The sequence below is a fragment of the Juglans regia genome, chromosome 12 (assembly GCF_001411555.2).
Source record: "Juglans regia cultivar Chandler chromosome 12, Walnut 2.0, whole genome shotgun sequence".
In the NCBI taxonomy this organism is placed as follows: Eukaryota; Viridiplantae; Streptophyta; class Magnoliopsida; order Fagales; family Juglandaceae; genus Juglans; species Juglans regia.
In genome coordinates this window covers 13,500,359-13,526,147 of record NC_049912.1, presented here as the reverse complement: position 1 = coordinate 13,526,147, position 25,789 = coordinate 13,500,359, and the positions used below count along the sequence as shown (strand labels likewise).

General features: G+C 38.2%; 1 protein-coding gene across 1 annotated transcript; it reads right to left on the bottom strand.

The window, feature by feature from the left end:
• Nucleotides 1-1,620: 1,620 nt before the first annotated feature.
• Nucleotides 1,621-25,541, bottom strand: LOC108992485. Its single transcript, XM_018967068.2, has 7 exons — nucleotides 25,333-25,541; nucleotides 24,347-24,456; nucleotides 7,489-7,638; nucleotides 7,145-7,380; nucleotides 3,655-3,765; nucleotides 2,911-2,955; nucleotides 1,621-2,027 (listed from the first exon to the last, which is right to left on the bottom strand). The coding sequence occupies exons 1-7, from the start codon at nucleotides 25,433-25,435 to the stop codon at nucleotides 1,865-1,867; spliced, it is 918 nt and encodes a 305-aa protein (XP_018822613.1). The 5' UTR covers nucleotides 25,436-25,541; the 3' UTR covers nucleotides 1,621-1,864.
• Nucleotides 25,542-25,789: the final 248 nt, after the last annotated feature.

Below are 25,789 nucleotides of genomic sequence, written 5' to 3'. Positions count from 1 at the left end.
CGTTTGGCATTTTATTTACTATTTCTCCTCCAATAGATGTGATCAGAAGACACATGAAAAAATAAAAAAATAAAAAAAAAGTGATCAAAAGCATAGTTTTGATGAAAATTATGTAATTTTGTAGTGTTTAGATGACATTTTTATAAATTTCAAATCTATAAAGCTTCCATGCAATTTTAAAATCTAAAAGGGATTTATAGAATTTAATTTTTTTTTGTAACTTTAAATATGTCTTCCCATTCTCCCATTTTTAAAGTCTAATTATTTTTTAATAATTTATTGGTTCTATTTCTTTCTTTATATTTTTCAATTAGAAAATTCTATACATCATATTATTATTTTACTTTCATTCCATTAAGTATGATTCTTTATAATCTAATGATGATGAATATGTTAAATACTATTTAGTATGATTAAAATAGGATGAGAACGTAGTGTATAACATTACTCGCTTACTTTTTATGGTTTCTAGTTTCCATTTATTGTTTGTTCATTCTCTCTTGACTAGCCTTGCACGACACCTTTATAAAAAAGTAAATCCTACTGAAAAAGAATAGTTGTTTTACACTTCATAATGAGGTCTATTTTTTTTTTTCAAAGGAATTGCGCTAAATTTATCTATTTAAAACTTGTACGAATCAATAATCTCTCTCTCACACTAAAAATAAAAAGAATCCATTGGTAGTTAAGATTGTGTCTGGATGTTAAGTTGAATTTAATTGAGTTGAGTTCTTTATAAATAGTAATGAATAGAGTTATGTGGAACCCATCTAAATTGAATTTAAAATGTGTTTAGATGTTAAAATGAGTTTAGTATTTTTTATGAAAAATTGAAAAAAATTGTAAGTTTCACATATAAAGATGTTTTAAGTTGAAAAAAGTTGTAAGTCCCATATGTAAGAATGTCTTGAGTTGTGATGAGTTTAGTAATTTAAAAGTTAGGTGTTTAAATGTTAGACTCAGCTTAAAATTAAACTAAACTCAACTGAGTTTAGAAATCAAACGCAACCTTGGAGCTTTGGGGGTAGAATCCGATACATGAGTATTTCAAGTGTCCCGTTCATACGCAGAACTAATAGGAGAGACAGCGAAGTTATAAATTAAGTTGCATTTACAACTTGCAAAAAGTGGGAAGAATCCTTAAAATATATCGACATAAAGTTCTCAATTCAAAATATGAAACAAGCGAAAGTGACAAATCATTTTGTTAGTGCTTGGAAGGAAATTGTGGGAAACACTGAAATTTCTTACACAAATCTGTTGCCTCCAGACTATAACCAACCCCGAAACCGACTTCATTATGTTGTAACAAACCAAAAGAAGCAATTAAAGAACTTGGCTACCGCAGCATCCCCGAAGGAATAGGTTTCTTAGAAAATGGACCCATCGTTACAAAGTTGGGCAAAAGCATGTGTCTAAAGTTGCGTCATTAAAGAACTCGACTCCATTAAACTCACACACAAATAGCCAGGATATCAGTAGCTGTTAGTTTTCTTTTAAAATTTTGAATTTCAAATTTCATAATTTTCAGTATATCAGTAGTTGACAAGTGATTTTTTTTTTTTTTTATTGTAAGTTTTTCTCCAATACAGTTCACATTTTGCAACAGCCAATACTTGATGCATGAGCAATATATTATAAGTAGTGCTACATGTACTTATATTTTTATTTATAAGACAAAATTCAAATGTTGAAACCCAAATTTCATAATTTTCAACATATCAATAACTGATATGTGGAGAAATAAGTTTTTTGTAAGTTTTTCTTAAGTACATTTAGCATTTTCCATATATTATATAGTCAATAATCCGTCATAAATTACAATCTTTATTGTGGGGAGTTGGACCAGCTGTGTAGGTTGTTATTACAAAACAATGGCAGCTTGGGGGTAGCATGCACTAACCTCCATCTGCAAAGACCTCCAAACTTGCTTACAGCTTCCCCACTTATCCTGCATGTGAGCTAGAAATGCCTCTGCCCATGGTTCGTTACTCCCTCCCATGCTTAGTTCGTAAGGCACCGAAAAACTAATCAAAAAATTCGAGAAAACATTGTGCTAATGAGTGCTTAATGATAGTAGGAATTACTGTAAAAATTATAATCAACAACAATCAGATGATGTGTGTCTGTGCCGCATGTCATGAATCAACCCCTAAAGTTTCAGATGAGTGGACCAACCCCAAAGTACGCAGCCAATTAACTTTTTCTCAACTTTACCTGAGAGGATACACTGCTATCAATAACTCAGAGCTCCCATGCTAACAGTTAACTTTCATACAAGTAGCCAAATGGCCAACAAGGAGCTGAACCCCTTTTACATAAAAACCGGATGGTTTTGTCAGAGGTAGATAAGCCCATAAGTGCACCAGCCTCTCTTGACAATGCAATCAATAGAATAAAAGAAAAAAATCAAATTTCAATTTTGCCTCTCCCTATAGGGGCCATAAATTAGCTCATGCAGATTACCCCTTTCAAAACTCTTCACTTCAAAACACATTCCCCTGTGGCCCAGCCCATGAGTTTTGAGATTGTTTATTGTAGCCAGCTAATTTGTGCATGCATCATTTTTATTCAACAAAGCAACTAATTATCAAGGTTTCTGATTTTGGAAGGCACCATCCTTTACAGGTAAGTTTGGCATGAGACAATAATTTAAACCCACAAGGTGCAACTCCGATAAGTGGTTAAGATAAACAGCAAATAAGTATAGTCATGGTCATTCTCAAAAATATACATGCATCAAACAATATCTCTCTCTCTCTCTCTCTCTCTCTCTTTCCCCCTGTCAATATAACCTGTGTACACATCTTCTATAACTTGTCCTTCAGCTGTTTGAAAATTTTCCTTTGTAATTAAAACAGATTTTTATGAATTGAATTTTGACTAACAAGATATCTAGGGGAGCGTTACCTCAACAGTTCTTCAAGCTGAGATACTTTATTTGGGGCAGCATTCCTGCGAGCATTCAAACTTTGACGTCAACATGCTATATATCTTAACCTCGGTGAAAACTATACCTTTTTTCTCTCTTTTTTGTTGGGAATAAAGAAAACTAAACACTACTTTCAACAATGCATTTGACAAGAAGGATTTCTTTTGAAGTAATAGAAAATATTAATAAGCAATAATTTATGTATACAAAATGCATAAGATGTATACAAAATGATTTATGTATGTCCTCGTCATTCACAACAGGAAGACCGCTGGCCACAAATGTGAAGCATGTAATTTGATTAGCCATCATGAGATTGATATCCCTTTAGTTTTCATATATAAACCTTGGGTACCGGGAAGGTATTTTCTCCAACTCAGTGTCACTAGTACTACCTTGACTTTCTCTCTAACACTTCTTTGATAAATAATAGATAATGTTATTAAAAATAACTCAAAAGGCATAGCCTGACTCACTCCTGAGTACACAAGACTCTCTCTCCTAAAATGTTGAAATAAGCAAAATTCTTGACACCCCAAAAAAAAAAGAAAAAAAGGGAAAAAAACCTTATTTTGACAGTATTCCCTTTTTATATACCCAATATAGCATCTTTAAATAAAAATTGTGGCTGAGACAGTTGATTCTTGTAGCGGTGACCAGAAGAAAACATCCTTCAAGTTACATCTTGACACAACATGAGACTAGAATTGGGAACAACAAACCTGCAGACTGATATCTTGAAGATGCGAAGAGACTTGGTGGAAAGGTTACAAACAGCATCAGCAATGTACTCCTTGCTGAACAAGTACACTACTGGATAACCCAGAAGCCATCTGCAGCAATTTAGTTAAGCATTGTTACTTTGTTAAGATAAGATCCAAAGGCCAGTAAAATGCAACAAGCATATGGCATATATTAAAGAGAATCTTAAAGGACAAATAATAGCAAGAGTTCATCTTTTGGGGTAGAAAGAATGTAATAACTGTTCCAACAAGTTCACAACATCAAAGAATTGTCAAGTGCAAAGGTGTGTTCCATCTTACAAGTAGTAACAGGTCAATTTGGACCACCATCCTACCCATGGATCCTTTCTTAATGAGCCACAATAGAAATTTACTATTATGGGGCATTTTTTGGATAATTAGTATTATAAAAGTTTTAAGTTTTAACCACCAAAGTAAATTTAGGTTTCAGCACAAAGGTATACATTTCCAGGAAAGCAAACACATTGTCTTTACCTGTACTGAAACCAAGGAACTCGAATGAATCGACCTTTCTCAAACTATAAAATATAGAATATTTTTTATAAGTATTTTGTTATAAAAGTTTCTTTAAATGTAACTCACAACATTACAACTAACCCATTTCCTAAAATCACAATAAAACTAATCCCAACAACAGGAACAGATTCTAAATCCAATGACAAAGCAAATTTAACCCATAAAATCTAAAACGTAAACTAATGCTCTGGCCAGATGTGTCCATCCCAAGAAACCAACAAAATATCACCCACCAACTTAAGATAAATTGAAACAAAAATCAAATCTATGGCTGTAAGGGACCATAGATTTGATTACGAACATAAGACTCCTGCGAAAGACCACTGATATCCATCCACAACATTCTTGAATGAGCAAGCCGCCATAAAGTGCCCCAAACAATCCTATCTTTTCTTCCACCACTCTTTTATCCCACATCACTAAAATGCCCCCTGATGCTCCATTGGATGGTATGTAATGCCACCCCAATTGATTACAACCCACAAACTCTTAATTATGCAAAGGGGGGTAAATTCCAACTTCGTTTCTTGCAAACATACAATGTCTACTCTCCATTTTCGTAGCTGATTTCTAACTTTGAGGCACTTTTCCTTCACATTCAGCCCCCTTACATCTCATGAAACAATTTTTGGTTTCATAAAACACCTCCATTGGCCTTCCCTTCAATCTTCCACGGTTAGAGCTCCTCTCTCTTGCTCCATCATTGACTGTCCAGTCAAACCTCTTTAATTCTCTAGCTCTCTTCTTAGCTGACTTAAGCTCACCAGGTGAGCTAGAATGGGTCTGTCTGGCCTCTATAACTGCAAGGAGGGCTATAAATTGGTCCTTGAAGACGTCACACAAGATCCCCACACAATGTTGAATCTCTTTTGCCTTGTGTAAGATCCAATCTGAGACCCGGGTGTTCCTATTGTTGCTTGGGTGTAGAGAAAACAGTGGAGTGGGTTCTACCCAGTTTACATCTTCATGGACCAAAGGACTTGTTTGTACCTCACCCAACTTGTCTGAGACATGATGCAACACCTGCAAACACTCTCCCTCTGCCCCAACCGAGTCAAACACTACCATCACATTGTCTGGAATTTCCTTCTCCCCGTAATACACGCTTCACAATGATTTCAACAGGCCGGGTGATGATTTCTGCATCCAAAACCAGCCCATCGTCTATTGTTCTTGTTGCCGGTGCCACCACTTTTCAGCCTAGATACTGACCACCGGCTTGCCTTCCTCGGCCAGAGGTTTCTATGTTGTCACTGTCCATAGTAATGTCAGCTCTGGTGGTTTATTTGCAGCTCCAAAGGAGGACTTCAAAGAGAGAGGGCCCGCGTGTTTGACCCGCCATCGCAGGGCCGGATGGCCTTTTGGGTCATAAATTTTTGTCTTCCCTTTCTCGGCCCACGTTTTCCTTATTTCTCCCGAGCCCACAACTGAGCCCATGGTCCTAGCAGACTTGTAATGAGCCACTTGCCTTTTCTGACCGAACCCAGGCCCATATCCTGGTTTTACCCACAATGCCACTCATCTCACAAAGCTCCATAGCCATCTTCCTCCAACCTTTACCTTCCAATTCTTCAGGGATGATGATGATGAGACTTTTCCTTCCACCGCCTCTGTATTCTACTACAGTAAGATATTTACCATATACATTAGAGGACCTTTGTGCAATATAAGCACTGCTGCCTAGGCTGGATGTTCTGATAAATTCCTTGTTTCCGTTCGATCGAGAGAGCATTCTTCTAGAGTCTGCACCCAAGGTCACTGTTGGAATACCTAGTAGCTCTTTAGTCACCTTCCTTCCTCTCTCTATGATGCATACTGCACAACTTCCTGCAGATGAAATCTCAAATAACTTTTTTTTTTTTTTTTTTATAACCGAGAGTGTCCTGGCCAGCTTGCACGCACCTCGACTAATCTCATGGGGCCCTGAAGTTAACGACCAGGTAAACCTCCAGTGGCCCTAAGGGGACTCGAACTAGTGACCATTAGGGAGCAAACCCAAGACCAGACCAGCTGAGCTACCCCTCAGGGTTTGAAATCTCAAATAACTTTGTCTCAATGAGGGCTACCTTCGAGCATTCCATCCTAAAAAAAGATTACATCTCCCAATAACGTTCGGAAAAATGCTCAACGTGTTGAAGATCACCAGCCATAATCATCAGAAACGAGTAGCAGAAGAGATGAGAGAAAATGTTGAGAGAGAATTGCAGAAGAAAATGTACCCCCCATAAGTAGAGAGACCAAATCTTAAGCTAAATCATTAATTCGACCACAAAAGAAGGCCAGCAATTGAACTGACTGACAGATCAGGTAAAAACAATTGGTGTAAAATATCTATACTACTTTGTAATACGCATTTTTTTAGATGCAGAAATCTACAAACATCAAAAGCAATTCCTATTGTTAATGAAACTCAACCCCACCTCAACTTGCTTCCTAAAAGATATGAAAATCAATTGTGTTCAATAGGACATAAGTAGATTAAGGCTGCACAATCCATGCTTGAAAATAATCATACATGTATACACACATAAGAGCTTAAGATGGGAATGGTTCCCAAAATCTCAAAAATAATTATTCTTCTATGCAATAAAAATCTCCATTCTGAGTTATATGCCCCTCATAGGTGTATTATATTATTTGCATTATGATGCTAAAATTAGCTTTCACTTGCAGCAAAGCCCCAAAAATAAATAAATTAACCTATTTTAAAATGCAAATTGAAGACAAAAATATAATGAGTCACTAAAAATATCCATATTTATAGAATGTTAAGAGATTTTCTAAATTTATACACACGTGTGTCCATACATAGGTGAGTTTTCTATCTTGATAATGATCGACCTCAGCACCCTTATGATCAATTCCTAATTCCACTCGTTCCCATGACACCTAGGAGCACACATATACCATAAAAGTGAATTTAGAAGGATACCCATTTAAAGTCGGCACAGTAACCTGTGTATCTTGCATGCAGCTACTAAGATCAATAAAGTCAGAAGATTGAGAAACAAGAAGCTCGTTAGTTGAAGATTTGTCATTGGCCATGTAATCATTGCTGTGACATGGTAAGAGATCATCTTTCATTCCATCTTGAGGAAATAAAAGAGAGAAAGACTTCTGAATTGATACAAACTGCATTCTTAATGGGCTCTGTTCTAATGTTACCATCTGGAACAAAGATGAAAAGAGAGACTTCATCAAAGAGGAAAAATAGGAGCGTGTGAGGGATTAAAGATAAAGACTTCAAATAATATCCCACAGCAGGAACCAACCTACCTTTGGAGGGTCATGTTCAAGGTCCACAAAAAGCAGCTGTGCCTCTGAGCTTAAGCTTAACCTTACATGCTCAGCAAGTCCTCTTACATGTATCAGATATATCATATCTTCTATAACCATTACTCTCAGATTCTCAAAAATGGGGGACTCCTGTGCATATTTATATTAAGAATGAAGTACAAACATCTTTGACAAACAATATCTGCCATACTGAAAAAAGGAAAGAACAAAAAGCTACCACTATAAGCCATCATGAAACTGATCATTGAACCTAACAAAAATTCCACTTAAATGAACACTGTAATCGGCAAAGAAATAGTTTACAGACCAATCAGAAACCAGTAAGAAATAGTTTGTGCCATCCCAAAATTAAAAATAAGAGATTTTTCCAAACTTTATGAACATCCATTTACCGTTACCACCTCCTTTGACTCATGACTGAAATATCACCACCTATCACACTATCCTCCCCCATCTTCTTACACCAAACCAGACAGTAAGGGAGTAAGAAACTAAACATAGGAGCAACACACCGAAGAATTACCTATTTTTTTGTTATTATTTTCTAGTGGATTTTGCTGCAAACTCAAAACAAGAGTGTTAGATGGCATGATTGTATTGGGTATAGCCAATGAGCATATAAATGTATAATATAAGCTAATGTATATATAATGCAATAGCAAGAGGATAAGACAAGTTTCTGACTACCCATCATTTTCACTCAAAACCCTAATCTTGACATGGTATAAGAGCTGGTTTGCTAGTCTTTCAAGGATCTATTTTTTTCAAATTTCAGTTAGTTTAGATAAAAAAAAAGGTCCTTCGAGGTTGTCGGAATCGGGTTGGTGTGCAGATGGCATTGATGCGTTGGTTTCTTGAGATCGCCAATTCTTTCTGTGGTGGCTGGTGGTATGATGGAGCTGCCTGGTGTGGATGTGTTTTCTGGTATTTACCACTGTGGGGGAGCAGCGTAGGTGGTCATAGCTATGTTTGCCAACGTCGCAGATCGCCAGTAGAGCTGTTACCAGCGGCAGGGTAAAGAAAGGAGGGTGTTTGTTTTCTCAGTTTGAAAACATCCACTACCAATTCAGTTTGTTCTCAATCCTGATTAGGATTCTATTCTTATCTCTAATAGTATCTCTTTGGAGACAGGAATAAGGCAATCCATATACGGAGCTTGTCCATCCTCATCATAGTTCAAAGTATTTCAGATCAACCCACGACCGAATCATTTACTGGGTCACCAAACAATCCGCCTGTATTCGTACCACCGATTTTGGTTTGATATGTATGGGTTCAAAGCTGTACATACCAATTTATACCAGGACAGACCTGATTCACACAATCACAGACCCAATATCAACTGAAACTACCTGATTTTGGCTGATATTTCCAATACATAGCCGGTACAAACTGATACATGCCGGTATTTGCTGACTCAGTACAAACCCACAATCACATTATTCTGGTCGCTTTTTCATCCATTTCAGACTGGTGAAAAGGACAATACATCCAAAAGTTCATACCAGATAACTATACAGAGGGCCCTTCATCTTCCACAACTACTCTTGCTCAATCAGGTATTACATCCACATATCTTCTCTCATCCACCCAAGATCCACAGATCATCGATTCGGGTGCCGATGAACATATGACTGGATAGTCTAGCATCTTATCTGATATACATCGCATGGAATCTCCAAAAAGTGTTACTCATGGTAATGGTTCCCTAGCTAAAATTATAGGTGTTGGGTCCACCAAGCTCACAGAGTCTATTACTTCGTCATCGGTTTTATATGTTCCTGGCTTTCCATTAATTTGTTGTTTATTAGTAAGATTACTCAACGTCTTGAATGATCAGTTAGTTTTCACTCCTCTTTATGTTATCTATCTCAAGATGGAGAGGAAGATTGGTAAAGGCATTAAGTTTGTGACCTCTATTATCTTTAGTTTTCAAGCCTTCACCCTCTCGAGCTCTCATATCCTCATCATCATCCCATTTTGAGTGGCATTGTCATCTTGGTCATTCTTTTCTCTGTATTTGGAAATGATGGATTAGCAATCTCATTAATATTTCTCCATCCCTTGTGAAGCATATGAACTTTGTAAACACTATTGTTTGCCTTTTGTCACTCAAGTTGATCCCTATGCTTCAAGTTCATTTGCATTGATTCATTTTGATGCTCGGGAGCCAATAAATATTTAATCAAATAAATTTCATTATTTTGGGACATTTGTGGATGACCATTCTTGTATAACAAGTTGTGTTTTATGAATGCCAATTTGAGCTTTTTCCATATTATAATTTTTTCATTAAGAAGTTAAAACCCAATTTGGAAAAAAACTCAAATCTTGCATTTGGACAATGCTAAAAATATTCACTTGCTATTTACTTTAGTAAAGGGAATTGTTCATCATACCTCATGCCCTTACACTCCACAACAAAATGGTGTGGCTAAACACATGCATGTTCCTAATCGTTTATGGAGTGATGATGTCCTTATCACTTGTCACCTTGTTAACTTCATGCCTTCCTCAGTTCTAGATAGTGTTTCTCCTCACTTTATTTTTTTTCCTAACAAAACTCTTATTTTCTGTTACACCACAGATCTTTGGGTGTGTTTGTTATGTTCACAACCTTGGCCCTAGGTTTGATAAAATTGATCCACGTGCTACAGAACGTGTTTCTTGGTTACTCCTGAACTCAAAAGGGATATTGTTGTTACGGTCTTCTTCTTCGAAGCAACTTGATGTCACCTTCTTTGAGTATATACCCTAATTTTCGGTCACATATTCTGGTGAGTGCGATCTTGTCTTGTCCTTCTCATATCTTCCTTTACCTACCCTTACCACTCTATCAACACCCGAACCTACTCCATCAAACTTGTCAACTAGCACCTTCTGCAATTCCCTTGAAGGGCATGCCTGGATACCAAGAATGTTTGGAAATATTTAGGTTTTGGGAAATGAGAGAAAAATTTGAATAAAAAATCTTTTTTAAAATAAGTATTGTATTGGAGTTTGTGAAAGTGGATAGATAAAGTTAAAAGTTGTTTGAATATAATTTTTTAATATTATTTTCGTTTTGAAGTTCATAAAAGTTGTATTGATTTTTGTGTAATGATTAGATAATTAGATAAAAAGTTTAAAATTTGAAATAAAAAAGTTTTTTGTGTTTGACTGATGTTTGGGAATGAAGTTATGAAAAATTTTGGAAATTTAGTGGTTTGCCAAACATGCCCTTATTCTCGCTGCTCTAGACCACCTCTCATGCCACCACCAATTTCATTTTCATCTCCAGATTTACATGTACAAAGTGCTACCCTTTTAGTCAGTTTGTTTCATGTCAGGCTTTATCTCCTGGATTCTCTTGTTTTGTTTCTTAGCTTGCAAAACTCTTTGTTGCCAAAACAGTTAAGGATGCATTATCTCATCCAAGTTGGAGACAAGCCATGGAAGCTGAAATAGACGCCCTTCACCATAATGGGACATGGGATCTTGTTCCACTACTTCTTGGTAAACAGAATGTTGGATGTAAATGTGTGTACACTGTGAAGTTCAATCCTAATGATTTTGTGGAACGTTTAAAGGCAAGTTTGGTTGTTAAGGGTCACACACAAACCTATGGTGTGATTATGAGGAGACCTCGCCTGTTGCCAAAATCTCTTCTGTTTGGGTATTCATATCCCTTGCAACTAATGTTGATTGGCCACTATTTCAAATAGATGTTCAAAATGCCTTTCTACATGGCGATTTATTTCAAAATGATTATCCAAATTTAGAGTGATAAGTGTTGTACCAGGGTAGCCGAGTGAGCAAGTAGTGCCTGGTCAAACTCGGCTTGTCATTAAAAAATAAGGCTTGAGCTTGACTTGATCTAGCCGAGTTCGAGCGAGTAGTGCCCAATCAAATTCAGCTCAATTATTAAAAAATAAGGCTCGAGCTCGACTCACTCTTGAGTTGGCCTTTTTTGGATGTTTAAACTTGACTCAAATAAGGCATTCTCTTGTCCAAACTCGACTAAAAATCAAGTCTAGCGCTCAATCAAGCACTCGGCTCAACTCAGCTCGTTTCTCATTTTTAAAAAATTTTGAATTTAAAGAATAAAATAAGATAACATAATTTTTTCACTCACAACATAGAATTAGATATAATTTTATTCTTAATCACAATTATTTACAAATACAATTAAATGGCTACAAGACTGTATGGCTACTTAGCTATTACCCAAATCTAATCAATGTAACCCACCTGTGGGTAGCCCAAGTGGTAAGGGTGAACTTGTGTGCATGAGCCCCATGTCATAGGTTTGATTCCCTCTGGGATCAAACTACGATTTAAGTGGGAGGCCATGGCGGTGGGTTGTTGTGCTAATCTCCCCGGGGGTTTAGGTTCCATGGGTTTAGGTTCTATTACATATTCCCTATATATAGTGAATCTACATACATAGTATGATGTATTATTTTATTTTATAAGTAATTTTTTATTTTTATTTTATAAGTAAGAATCTTTATTGAATCGAATGAAATTAAGCGAAACTCATGTACACAGGAAGTATACAAAATGAGACACCTAATTACATTCTAGAAAGTTGAAAAGAAAACAACAACTCATGAACATTCCCTCCCCTTTAGTACAATAGCAGAAAACCACTGAAAAAGAGAAGACACAGAAATTCCAGATTTCTCCCACTGCTCGCTCCTTGTTATTAAAGCACCTGTCATTCCTTTTAGTCCATAAACACCACATTAAGCATAAAGGTATCATCCTCTACGCCACTAACAGTTGAGAGTTATTATGATGCCTATTCCAGCATGCTAGTAGATCCACCACACTTTTAGGCATAACCCAACTCAGTCCAGCTCTACTAAGGCCCCGTTTGGAACTTGACTCTGATCTCAATTTAGTCTAATTTTAAGCTGAGTTTAACATCCAAATATCAAACTCTCAAATCACTAAACTTATCTCAATTCAAAACCTCTTTACACGTGGAATCCACAACCTTTTTCAACTAAACACCTCTTTACACACAAGACCCACAACCTTTTTCAACTTTCCATAAATATATCTAAACTCATCTTAACATCTAAACACATCTTAGGTGGACCCCACAAACTCACTCTACCATCTCAACTCACTACTATTCGTAAGGAACTCAACTCATCTGAACATCCAAACGGGGCCTAAGAATGCCAACCCATAACTCCCTAGCCACCTCACAATGTAAAAGTAAATGATCAATCAATTTCTCATTATTTTTACACATGAACCACCACTCCACAACATTCCAAAGCACAATCCCATTAGCACGACACAACACCTCTGAAACAGCAACTTGCTGGTTTCCAACCAAGCTGAAGACAACCGGAAAAACAGTATTAGGAGATCTCTCACCACACCATTCATCAAACAAAAAAGGGATTCTTGCACCATCTCCAACCTCAAACTTATGATGTTTTTAAAACCATAGGCATACACCATAAGACCACCTACCCTCCTTAGAACATCATCCCCCCCCACCCCCCCAACTCACTTCCATACTTCTGATCAATAACCTCTCTCCCCAACGAATCTCCTTCCATTTGATACCTCTACAACCACTTTCCTAATAATGTCTTATTATAAATACTCAAAGTTTGAAACCCCAAACTACCATTTACAATCGAGCAGCTCACCCTTTACCAATTCACAAGATGAAATTTATTCTCCTCCCCCATACCACCCCACAAAAATGCTCTAAATAATTTTTCAATCAGATTTGTCACACCAACCGATAATAGAAATAAAGAAATATTATATGTAGATCTCTACAACACCGTCTCAAATATTCTTTGCTTTGAAGGATGCCCCCAAGGGAAGCCCAAGATATTTCATAGGAAGAGAAGCAACTTTGCAACCCTACAAATCCGCAAGGAAGTTAATATTCCTCACATCCCCCACCGGTACCAATTCCGACTTACCCAAGTTCACCTTGAGGCCAGAGACAGCTTCAAAACACAATAAAACAGCCTCCACCATGTGACTCAATGCTTCCATAACAATAACAAAAAGAAAATGGGATAACAGATCCCCTTGTTTCAAACCCCTTGAAGTCTGAAAAAATCCACATGAGTTACCATTAGCTAAAACAGAAAACCGAGCGGTCAAAACACAATGTTTTAACCCATCCACACCACCTATCCCGAAAGCCACATCTTCTAAGCATATAAAAAAGAAAATCCCAACACACGTGATCGTATGCTTTTTCCATATCCAGCTTGCAAAGAACCCCTGGAATGCCTTCTCTTAGGTTACATTTGGGTAGTGAGAATACCTGAGAAGTGTTGAGAATGTTTATGAATAGTTATACGTAGAGATTGAAGTAGGTTTGTGGGTCCCATTGAGAGTATTTTGAGTTGTTTGGATGTATGAAGTATGTTGAGTTGTTGACTTTTGGATAGATAATTGAAAAATATGTGGGTCTCATCAATGATTGATTTTTTTTTAATGATGATTATAGTGATTTTTGGAGAGACTTTGGTACAAAGATAGTTCACTGTGTTTGGCATGTGGAGTATTTTCATCTGTACGAGAATACTTGGAAAGTATTGAGATATCTTTGCTACCCAAACGTAGCCTTATCCAGTTGTCCAAACACTCATTCGCAATCATAACTGAATCCAGTATTTGCCGACCTCGAACGAAAGCATTTTAAAGTTTAGAAATGATTTTATCCATCACCATACTCATACGGTTAGCTAACACCTTCGAAATAATTTTATAAATCCCGCCTACCAAACTAATAGGATGAAAATCTTTCAACTCATAGGCACTAGCTATCTTCTGAATGAGGGCAATAAAAGTAGCATTTAGGGACTTCTCAAACTTATGACAAGAATGAAAATCATGAAAAACCTACATCACTCCTTCCTTCACTATATCCCAACATTCTTGAAAAAAAACCATAGAAAAGCCATCCGGACCCAGGGCTTTATCTTTGCACATATCTCCCACCACCTGATGCACCTCCGCTTCTTCAAACGGCCTCTCCAACTAGTTTGCTGCACCAGAATCTAGATGGTCAAAATTCAAACTGTCAAGTTTAGGACGCACTTTCCGAATCTATGTCAGAAAAGGTTGCCACGTGTATGTTCCGATCATTTCCCAATATTGCTTGATTGTGGTGACATTCATGGGGGTATGCGTTCTTTCAAATTTGAGAATATGTGGCTGAAAGTTGAAGGATTTGTGGAAAGGTAAGGGCTTGGTGGGCTGATTATTCCTTTGATGGTACCCCTAGCTTTATAGTGGTGGGTAAACTTAAAGCCTTTAAGTCAGATCTAAAGAAGTGGAATGAAGAAGTATTTAGACATACGGAAGTGCAGAAAAATATTCTTTGGGATGAGTTGCATGCATTGGAGGAAGGGGAAGATAATAAGGAGTCTTTGTTAAGAAAGAATGTGGTTGTGACCGAAATTGAGAAAGTTTTTTTGATGGAAGAAATATCTTGGAGGCAAAAATCAAGGGCGCTTTGGTTAAAAGAGGGGGATAAATGTACTAAATTCTTTCACAAGGTGGCTAATTCACATAAGCGCAATAACGCTATTGAAGTCCTTCATTCCGGTTCAAATGTGCTACAATTCTCCTGAAGAGATCCAAGATCACATAGTGCAGTATTATGAAGACCTCCTTGCTGAAAAAGTAAAATGAAGCCCCAAACTTGATGGTTCAAGTTTTGACCAGCTGGATTTGGATGTAGCAAGTTGGTTGGAGAAGTCGTTTGATGAAGAGGAGGTGCATCTAGTGGTGAGAGGTATGTGCAAAGATAAAGCCCTGGGCCCGGATGATTTTTCTATGGCTTTCTTTCAAGAGTATTAGAATATAGTGAAGCAAGAAGTGATGCAAATTTTTCATGATTTTCATTCTAGTCATAAGTTTGAGAAGTTACTAGGCGCTACTTTCATTGCTCTTATCCCAAAGATAGCCAGTGCCTATGAATTGAAAGACTTCCGGCCTATTAGTTTGGGAGGTGGGATCTATAAAATCATATCAAAGGTGTTAGCGAACCGTAGAAGTTTGGTGATGGAGAAACTCATTTCCAAACCTCAAAATGCTTTCGTCCGGGGCCGACAAATTTTGGATTCAGTTTTGATAGCAAATGAGTGTTTGGACAACCGGCTAAGAGAAGACATTCCGAGGGTCCTTTGCAAGCTGGATATGAAAAAGACTTATGATCATATGTGTTGGAACTTTCATTTTTATATGCTTAGAAGATGTGACTTTGGGGAAAGGTGGTGTGAATGGGTTAAACATTGTGTTTCGACTGCTTAGTTTTTAGTTCTAGTCAATGGAAAATCATGTGGATTTTTTCAGACTTTGAGGGGTTCGAGACAAAGGGACCCGCTATCCCTTTTTCTTTTTGTTATTGTAATAGAGGCATTAAGTTGCATGGTGGAGGCTGCAGTAAGGGAGGAATTTCTTGCCGGTTTTTTGGTGGACAACAATAGTAATGATGTCAGTTCCGTTTCTCACTTATTATTCACGGATAATGGCTCATTTTTTGTGATGCTGTTAGTGACCAGATTCAAGCTCTAAGGGCTGTTTTGTTGTGCTTTGAAGCTGTTTCAGGACTCGAGGTAAACTTGAGAAAGTTGGAGTTGGTGCTGGTGGGGGAAGTAAGGAATATTGCCTCTCTAGCGAAGTTATTGGGCTGTAAAATTGTCTTTCTTCCTATGAAATATCTTGGGCTTTCCTTAAGGGCGTCATTCAAAGTAAAAAGTATTTGGATGGTGTGGTAGAGAAGATTGAGAAAAGATTATCGGGTTGGAAGCGGTTATATCTATCAAAAAGGGGAAGATTAACCCCTATCAAAAGTACCCTTTCCAATCTTCCCACTTACTATCTTTCTCTTTTTCCATTACCAGTGGGTATGGCAAATCGGATCAAAAAATAGTTTAGAGCTTTCTTGTGGTGTGGCATGGGGGAGGAAATCAAATTTCATCTTGTGAGTTGGCAAATGGTAAGTTGTCCGATTGGTGAATGGTGGTTTAGGGTGCGAAATTTGTGCGTTTTTAATAAAGTATTATTAGGAAAATGGTTGTGGTGGTACCAAATGGAAGGGAACCCGCTGCGGAGAGAGGTTATTGATCAAAAGTATGGTAGTGCGTGGGGGGGAATGGTGTTCTAAGGAGGTTAGGGGGTCTTATGGAGTAGGCCTATGGAAATTTAATAGAAAGGGGTGGAACACTTTTGAAAAACATCTTAAGTTTGAGGTGGGTGAGGGAGCAAGAATCCACTTTTGGTTCGATGTATGGAGTGAAGAGAGCCCTCTTTACACTGCTTTTCTGGTCATCTTCAACTTGGCTAGAAACCAGCAAGCTGTAGTTTCAGAAGTGTTGTGTCATGCAAATGAGACTGTAATTTGGAATGTCACTTTTACTAGAAATGCTTAGGATTGGGAACTTGAAGAGCTGGCAGATTTTTATAGCTATTTGTATTCAGCGCAATTAGGAGGAAATGGGAGTGATCGTATGTTGTGGATTCACACGGGGAGAAAAAAGTTTACTGTTAAATCTTTTTACAAGGTTTTGGCAGTCCAACAACCCACATTCTTTTTGTGGAAGAGCATCTGGAAGGTTTTTATGCCGTCTAAAGTCGCCTTTTTTACTTGGACAACTGCACTTAGGAAGATTTTGACAGTTGACAATCTAAGGAAGTGCAGTATGGTTGTTATGAAGTGGTGCTACATGTGTAAAAGGAATGGGGAATCAATAGATCATTTGCTTGTACGTTGTGAGGTGGTTAGGGAGTTATGGGCTGGCATCCTTAGTAGAGTCGGGCTGAGTTGGGTAATGCCTAAGTGTGTGGTGGATCTACTAGCATGCTGGAACAGGCGTCACAATAGCTCTCATGAACTGGCAGCAGTGTGGCGGATGATACCTTTGTGCTTAATGTTGTGTTTATGGACAGAAAGGAATGATACAACATAGAGTGTGCAGTGGGGGAAATCTGGAATTCATTTGTATTCCTTCTTTTACAGTAGTTTTCTACTATTGTACTGAAGAGTGTGAGCATTCATGAGATTTTATCTTCTTTCCAGCTTACTAGAATGTAATTATGTGTCTCATTTTGTCTAATTCCTGTGTACTAGGGCATTGCCTAGTTTCATTCTATTCAATAAAGATTCTTACTTATAAAATAATAAAAAAAAAGTTTAAGACACCATTCTGCTGTCTCAGAAAGGAGATCTTCATAATACTTCACTATATGATCTTGGATCTCATTGGGAGATTGAAACACATTAGAGCCGGAATGAAGAACCTCAATAGCATTATTGCACCTATGAGAATTAGTCATCTTGTGAAAAAACTTATTGCATTTGTCTCCCTCCTTCAACCAAAGCACCCTTGATTTTTGCCTCCAAGATATGTCTTCCATCAATAAAACTTTCTCAATTTCAAACACAACCTCATTCTTTCTTAACAATGACTCCTCGTTATCTTCCCCATCTTCCAATACATGCAACTCATCCCAAAGAAGATTTTTCTGCACTTCCGTATGTCTAAAGACTTCATCATTCCACTTCTTTAAATCAGTCTTAAGGGCTTTAAGTTTACTTGCCACAATAAAACTAGGGGTGCCATTAAAGGAATAAGAAGCCCACCAATTCCTTGCCTTCTCCACAAATCCATCAGCTTCAAGTCACATATTCTCAAATTTGAAATAATGCCTACTCCCATGAATGCCACCACCACAATCAAGCAAAATTGAAAAATGATCAGAACTGATGCGTGGCAACCTCTTCTGACATAAATAAGGATAATGTGTCTCCCAAGGAGAAGAGACTAGAAATCTATCCAACCTTGACCACCCTCTATTGTTAGACCAAGTATAAACCCCCCTACCAAAGGAAGATCCACGAGATTCAGATAAAAAATTAGCTCCGAGAATTCTTCCATAGCCCCTGTCGACGTAGATGCCCCCGCCCTCTCACTAGGGAAACAAACAATATTAAAATCTCCACACAAACACCATGGTAAATCCCATAAGAAATACAGACCTGCCAATTCCTCCCACAAAAAACTTCTATTACTATCCACATTAGGCCTATACACGCCCGCAAAAGCCCACCTCCACCCATCCTCAATATTCTTGAAAGAAACAGCCACTGAGTAATACCCAATGCAATCCTCTACCAACTCCACCACCCTCTTGTCCCACATTAACTACCTATTGAAGCGCCCAACGAAGGTGGATAACACCACCTCACAAAAGAACAACCCCACAACTACGAATAATATTTCTATCAATAAAACTCAACTTAGTCTCTTGAAGACGAACAATGTCAATTTTCCAGCTACAAAGAAGGGATCTAATGCAGAAACGTTTGTTGACATCATTGATCTCCTTACATTCCAAGAAAAGATTTTAGGCTTCATTAGATGACCAAGACCCCCACCCTTTCAACTTATCCCTCCCCACACTTCCCTCCTTGTTGTCATAATTAATGGAGCTTTTTAAACGTTTCAACTCCTTGTCCCTTTTCACTGCTGATTTCAAAGCCGTGGATCTTCCTGCTTCAATAGCAACAAGAAAAGCCTTAAATTGCTATTCAAATCCTACACAGGATATCCCCACACACTCCTATAATTCCTCCACTTTTTTCAACACCCAATCCGATGTTAATTTGGAAGTTGGCTTTGGAGGGATAGTACATAACAGAATTGGACTGCCCATTTCTTCCTTTTCACGCTCTACCTCGCTGACCACCGTCTGTAAAGTAGCTTCCAGTAGCACAATCTCTGAAGAACTAGCCATCTGCAAAGCACCCTTCAATACCACTGAAGGTACTCCTATACCTTTGTCAACCCCCAACCCACCATTTCCAGATGCCGAAACCCCTCCTCTGGCCAATTCTTCTCAATTAAATTTGGACATAGTTCCCTCGTAAGAGCTCCATTATTCAAAGGATTCATAATCACTACCTGATTAAGACACCCCCCATTGAGATTCTCTTCCAACTCCCCTTCTTCCATTTCCTCCCGCTGATAATACACCTCCTTTTCAGCGTCCCGAGCCACTATATCACCCTCTTCCACCTCCTGCAATAGAACCATTACAGGAGTCACAAGAGGAGTTGTCGATGACCGGCAAAAATGGCTGTGCAACCTCCACGACCATCGGAGCAAGTGGTGGGGCCGTCAAGCTAGAAGAGGATTGCATACCCGATACTCCAACAACTCCGATACGAGTCTTAGGCTATGTTTGGCAGCCAAGAGTACCTCAAGTACTCTCAAACACTCACTACTATTCTTTACTTTATTATTACTTTTCACCTACTTTTTCTACTATTCATTACCTTTCACCTACTTTTTACTACTATTTAATATTTTATTATTACTTTTTCATTATTATTCACAAACATTCTCAACACTTCTCAGGTATTCTCACTACCCAAACCCAGCCACACCCGTTTCGGGCCTTTGACCAGGCCCGGCCCATCCACTATATTTTTACCCTTCACTCTTGCATCTCCCTTACGATCCAAGCCAGAAGCCTACCCATCCATCTTAATACCCATCTGCATATCCTTACCAATTAGACCTTCAGAGCCCACCGGGCCTAACCCCTACTTAACCCAATTCAACATTAGGTCCACATTAAACTTCATATCCAATAATGCATCATACATGGCCTTCAGTGAGAAATCCTTCCCAAAGCCTGACGTGCCTTCAATAGAATTCTGAATTCTGACCATCACCTTTGAGAATATGAACAGACTCCTGCGACTGCCCTCCCGACATCGAGATCTTCCCACTAGACTTCCCACGAACTTCCCTACTCCCCTCCATACACAACGGCGGCTTCTTCAATACCTCTGCAAAGGTCCCCTTCTGACCCTCTTCAACATAAGACTAGGGTACAACCTTCTCGGGTACTCTGTTTTTAACACCCAAAACAGAGAAAGAAGAAACAACCTCTCTCAGCAATTCTCCAAACCTCCTCCACCCCTCACCCTTTAAACCTTCTAGAACAACAATGAAGCCACCCCTTCTATCATGTCCATACTCCCACAAAGATAGAAACCTGCCATAGCTATTGAGACATCTTTGAACGACCAGCACTTGATTCCCTTTCCTTCAAGTTTTATAAAACTTAGAAGAACCAATAGACGCTCTACAATCTCCCATGGCATATGCTAACCATTCCAATGCAGCTGTGTCAATGGAGATGAACTTAGTGACCCTACCACTGCTCTCTGTGATCCTCCACCATTGGGCATTTTCTTTTTTGAGCTCTAAGAGCTTCTGATCAATACGTATCTTCCAACACAACCCATCAAACAAAACCATAACCAATAACAGCCCAGAAAACGAGAAAACTGGAAGAGAGGAGCGAAGAAAATAAGATTAAAAAGTAAAGAGAAATGAATAAAAAAAAAACAAAGGGAACACGAATTAGGTAAGCAAAGAAGATCAAGGATTATCCTCAGCGAGAAGCACCTACGATGGAAGATGAAAGGTCATACCCCAAGAGAGAGAGATGATGTATTTTTATATATTAATATAAAATGTTGATCTTTTAATGTTGTGATTTTCTCTCCGTACACTTTTTCTCATCTCCTACGTTACATCGATTGTTTTATGGCCAGTGATTCTTTAGCATTGTCCGGTTGATATTAGGAGGTGTAATCTTGTAAGGATGGAATGCTCGAAGGTAGTCCGGATTGAGACAAAGATATTTGAGATTTCATTTACAGGAAGTTGAGCATTGTGCATCATAGATAGAGGAAGGAAGGTGATTAAAGAGCTAGTACTCGGTACTCCAATAGCGAACAGGGTTGTGCAAACTTTAGATGAATGCTCTCGTTCGGAAGGTAATAAGGAATTTATCAAAACATCGAGCCTAGCTAGTAGTGCTTACATAGCACAAAGGTCCTCTAACGAATATGGTCGATACCTGACCATAGTAAAGTATAGAGGTGGAGGAAGGAGAAGCCTCATCATCATCCCTAAAGAAGGGGATTGTAAAGGTTGGAGGAAGATGGCAATGGAGTGTCGTGCATAGTATGGTAGCGTGGGAAAAAATGGTTGAGAAAGATTAGAGGGGGGTTGTTTCTCTCAAACAACAACTATGCACAAAAGCTCTGAGTGTAGGAGTTGCCCCTAAATCATACGCCAATGTAGTCACTTGTTCAGCACCAACCATTAAAGGAGACACCCGGAAAACAGAGGAGATGAGAAGTGTAGGGTTGCCAAACTAGGGAACAAAGCGCAGTATGGATATTTGTTAAGGAGAAGAGTAGAGAGAAGATGGCTAATGCGCCGAAAGCCAAAGGTACTTACGCAGGAAAGGATGGAGTTTCTCTGTTCAAGGGGCGAGGTGCAGAGAAAATTTCCATTCTAAGTATCATAGACGAACTATTTGAACTGAGGGAGCGGATCAATGGTTTAATCCACAAAATAAACTAGGATACGGGCCTGGGCTAGAGACAGGGAAGACAAGCCTGTTACACTAGGTCCACTGGGGCTCAGGAAAGTAAATTGGGCACAGGAGAAGGGAGGGCTACGTGGGCCGAGAAAGGGAAAATGAAGCTTAAGGACCCAACATGCCATTCGACCCAGCGATGGCGGGTCAAAACGACGGCTCACTCGATCTTCAAAATTGGGTCGTCTTTTGGAGCTACAACCGTACTACCAGAGATGACGTTGCTAGTGATCGGGGACATCATGATACTCCAGTGGCTAACATCCAGGCAGTCGTGGTGGAGGCCCCAGTGCCGGTGACAAGAATAAGAGATTATTATGGGCAACTCCTACATGCCGGACATACATTTTTGCTTTAGAGATTATTTCTAAAGCAAAAATGTATGTCCGGCATGTAGAAATCGAAGGTATAAGGAGCCTATGTTGTAAAGAGTGTATTATGGGCGAAGAATCTCTAGACCAAGAGTTGGTAGTGGTTGATTCGGCTGGGGCTCAGGGAGAGTATTCGAAGATGGTGTATCCTGACCCAGACTAGTTGGGGGAGGCACAAGCAAGTCCTTTGGTCAATGCAGTTGTTCACTGGGAAGAACCTACTCCACTGGCTTTTATCCACCCAAGCAACACCAACAACATTCAGGCCTTAGATTGGGTATTACATAAGGCAAAGGATATTCAACATTGTGTGGGAATCTTGTGTGACAATTTTGAGAACCAATTCATAGCTCTCCTTGCAGCAATAAAGGCTAGACAATCTCATCTTAGGCGAGCTCAATTTTACTAAGAAGAGAGCTAAAGAATTAAAAAGGTTCGATTGGACAGTCAATTATGGAGCCAGTGAGAGGAGCTCTAGTCGTAGAAGACCGAAGGGAAGGGCAATGGAGGTTGTTTTATGAAACTGAATGAGAAGAGAAAGCGCCTCAAAGTTAGAAACATGCTACGTAAATGGAGAGTGAACATTATATGTTTGCAAGAAACGAAATTGGAATTTATTCCCCTTTGCATTATAAGGAGTTTGTGGGGTTGTCATCAAGTGGGGTGGCATTACTTACCATCCCAAGGGGGCTCGGGTGGCATCTTAGTGATGGGGGATAAAAGATTGGTGGAAATGATGGAGGAATGTTTAGGTGATTTTATGGTGGCTTGTTTGTTTAAGAATGTTGTAGACGGATTTTCAATGGGCTTTCGTTGGAGTCTATGGCCCAAATATAGATCGTACTAGAAGTTTATTATGGGATGAGTTGGCATGACTAAGTAGCATATGGGACTGACTTTGGTGTATTGGTGGGGATTTCAACGTCACTCGCTTCCCGAGTGAAAGGTCGGGTGACTTAGTTTTAACCTAGCTATAGTGGATTTCTCTACTTTTATTTCTGAACATGATTTAGTGGATATTCCTCTTGCAGGTGGCTCTTTCACTTGGTCTAGCAACCGAGAACTCCCCTCTTGGTCAAGGATCAATAGATATCTAGTATCACCGGAATGGCAAGCACACTATCCGGATCTCATTCAAAAGCAACTCCCAAGGTTGTGTTCATATCAATTTCCTATCCTCCTTGACTGTGGAGGTCTCTGTGGAGGCCCAAGGTACTTCAAGTTTGAGAATATGTGGTTGAAGTTAGAAGGATTTCTTGACAAAGTAAGACAATGGTGGTCTCTCTTCTTCCTCCTTGCACATTGGTAGTCTTCAAGGGTACTCGTCACAACCTCGGAAGAGCCATGAACTTCTTTTCTCCTTTTACAATTCAAGTCCATTATCCTATACCCTTTGTGTAACACCCCACATCTATGGGAATGGGATCCCAAATTGCCTGGAAGGAAGAAGTTCATGACATTTATAATAACTCTGATGGAGCTTCAATTATAACCTTGACTACTTGTTTTGGAGAATAAGCCTTGATGCGACTTGTGTTTTTCTTGGGTCATTACAATTTGAAACCTTAAAACCATAAAATCTCCAATCTTCAAATCCCAAATCATCCCTTTAAACATCCTTAAAATCAAAAATTATATCGCCGACACGAATTGTCACAAGTAGTTTCCCCAGTTTCCAGCTTTTTTCCTCCATCAAGATTCAAATCATACCGAGGTTTATCACAAGCATAAGTAGACAATTCCCTCAACCTAAGAGGCAGATCTATCAACTTTAGAAATCGTGAGGGTTCAAGTCTCTCTATCCCCAAATAAAAAAGGCCAAGTTGGCTCCATAATTATTTATCTTATCTGCTCTTTTCTTATAATTAGAGGTTTAAAATTCGTTAGTTTTTGGCTGATTTTACTTTTTTGCAAATGGAGCTGATTGGGATTTTTTCCCTTATTTTTTCTCATATGACAGGCAGCTAACAACCCTAAAACAGAATCTCCAAACAATCTAACAAGGCAGTACGGAGTAAAACCTTTTGAATAATTTTCACGAGTCCACATAATCGCTCCTGAAGTTCAGGCATCTTTCCACCATAGTCAACCAGTACAGCTGCCCTCATTCCAGTACACAAGGCCAGTATATCTGCCAGAAAATATTCCAAAATCACAATTTATATGCATAAAAAGAAATTATTCAAAATTATAAATTACTCGAAGACAGTGCATCCTTTTAAAAAAAGATAAAAGGTTCCCCAGTTACATACACTCGAGCAATAACGGTATACAAGTGAAAGAGTCAATAGCTTGTAATACATAAAAATGGTCAGTGTCTGAGATGAAAACAGTGCATACTCACTGCAAACTATGTGAATTTCTCACAAACATAACAATTCACATCTATGGAATATAACATTCACCATAAAGGAAAAAAAACTAAAACTCGGATCATAGGGCACGTTTGGCTAGGAAAAATGATTAAGGTGAGGTTTGGATAGTGAGATGAGATGAGATGGTTTTAGATTGAAGTTGAATAAAATATTGTTATAATATTATTTTTTAATATTATTATTATTTTGATATTTGAAAAAGTTAAATTGTTTATTATATTTTATACGAGGATTTTGAGAAAGTTGTAATAATGAGATGAGATATTTTTTGTATCCAAAACTAGAGCATTTTCATTTTCCAGAACCACTCATTTTTACACGAATTTCTATTTATTTCTCAAAAAATGAGACCAGAAAGTAGGATATGTTCAGTAACGAAAGAAAATCTATAGCATCTACACTAATTGGACTACTAGGAAATCCAAAACTCTCCCACAATTGAGTACAATAAAACTGCTTGGCTTAGTAGTGAACGGGCTTTCAAATTTTGCAAGCTAAAAAAAACCAATGTAGCAGTTTCATTGTTCAAAAGACAAAAAAAAAAATAACGGAAATTATGTCCCAAAATTGCAGAAAAAACAAAAAGGGAGCAATTTAAGAAAAAAATTAAAAGAAAGTGAATTGAAAAGGACCAATTTCGAGTCGGCGCTTGGATGGAAATTTGAGACGCCATTTGAGGAGAGAGAGAGAGGAGTCCAACACCTTCAGTGCTTCATCCATTTCGGCTACCTCCATTTCACAAGAACAAGAAATTTTCTCCCACAACGTATGACCCAGTTTCAGCCCATTTCCTCTCTCTCTCTCTATTTTATTTTTGGGCAATTCCACGATACCAAGAATAAAATAAAATAATAATAAATTAAAAGTTAATCCAAAGTTTTGAATTTCGCTTCCATGATCGTTCAAGTTAAAGTATTAGAATAGAATATTTTCATATCGATACGTTTGATGTACCATTTTAGGATAATTTATATATAGATAAACTATATTCTAAAATAATATCAATATAAGTCTTAAAAATATATATATTTGAAAATTATAATTAGTTCTCGATCACACTATTAAAAAAATCGATGTAAAAAATTTGCT

What these genes read in the sequence shown, in the direction of transcription:
- LOC108992485 (XM_018967068.2), bottom strand. Translation starts at nt 25,435, where the DNA reads ATGGAGGTAGCCGAAATGGATGAAGCACTGAAGGTGTTGGACTCCTCT. An exon ending in TTGAACATGACCCTCCAAAG is followed by an intron (nt 7,381 to 7,488) that starts GTAGGTTGGTTC and finishes TCTTTGTTCCAG; the next exon opens with ATGGTAACATTAGAACAGAG. An exon ending in TTCAAGATATCAGTCTGCAG is followed by an intron (nt 2,956 to 3,654) that starts GTTTGTTGTTCC and finishes GAATGCTCGCAG; the next exon opens with GAATGCTGCCCCAAATAAAG.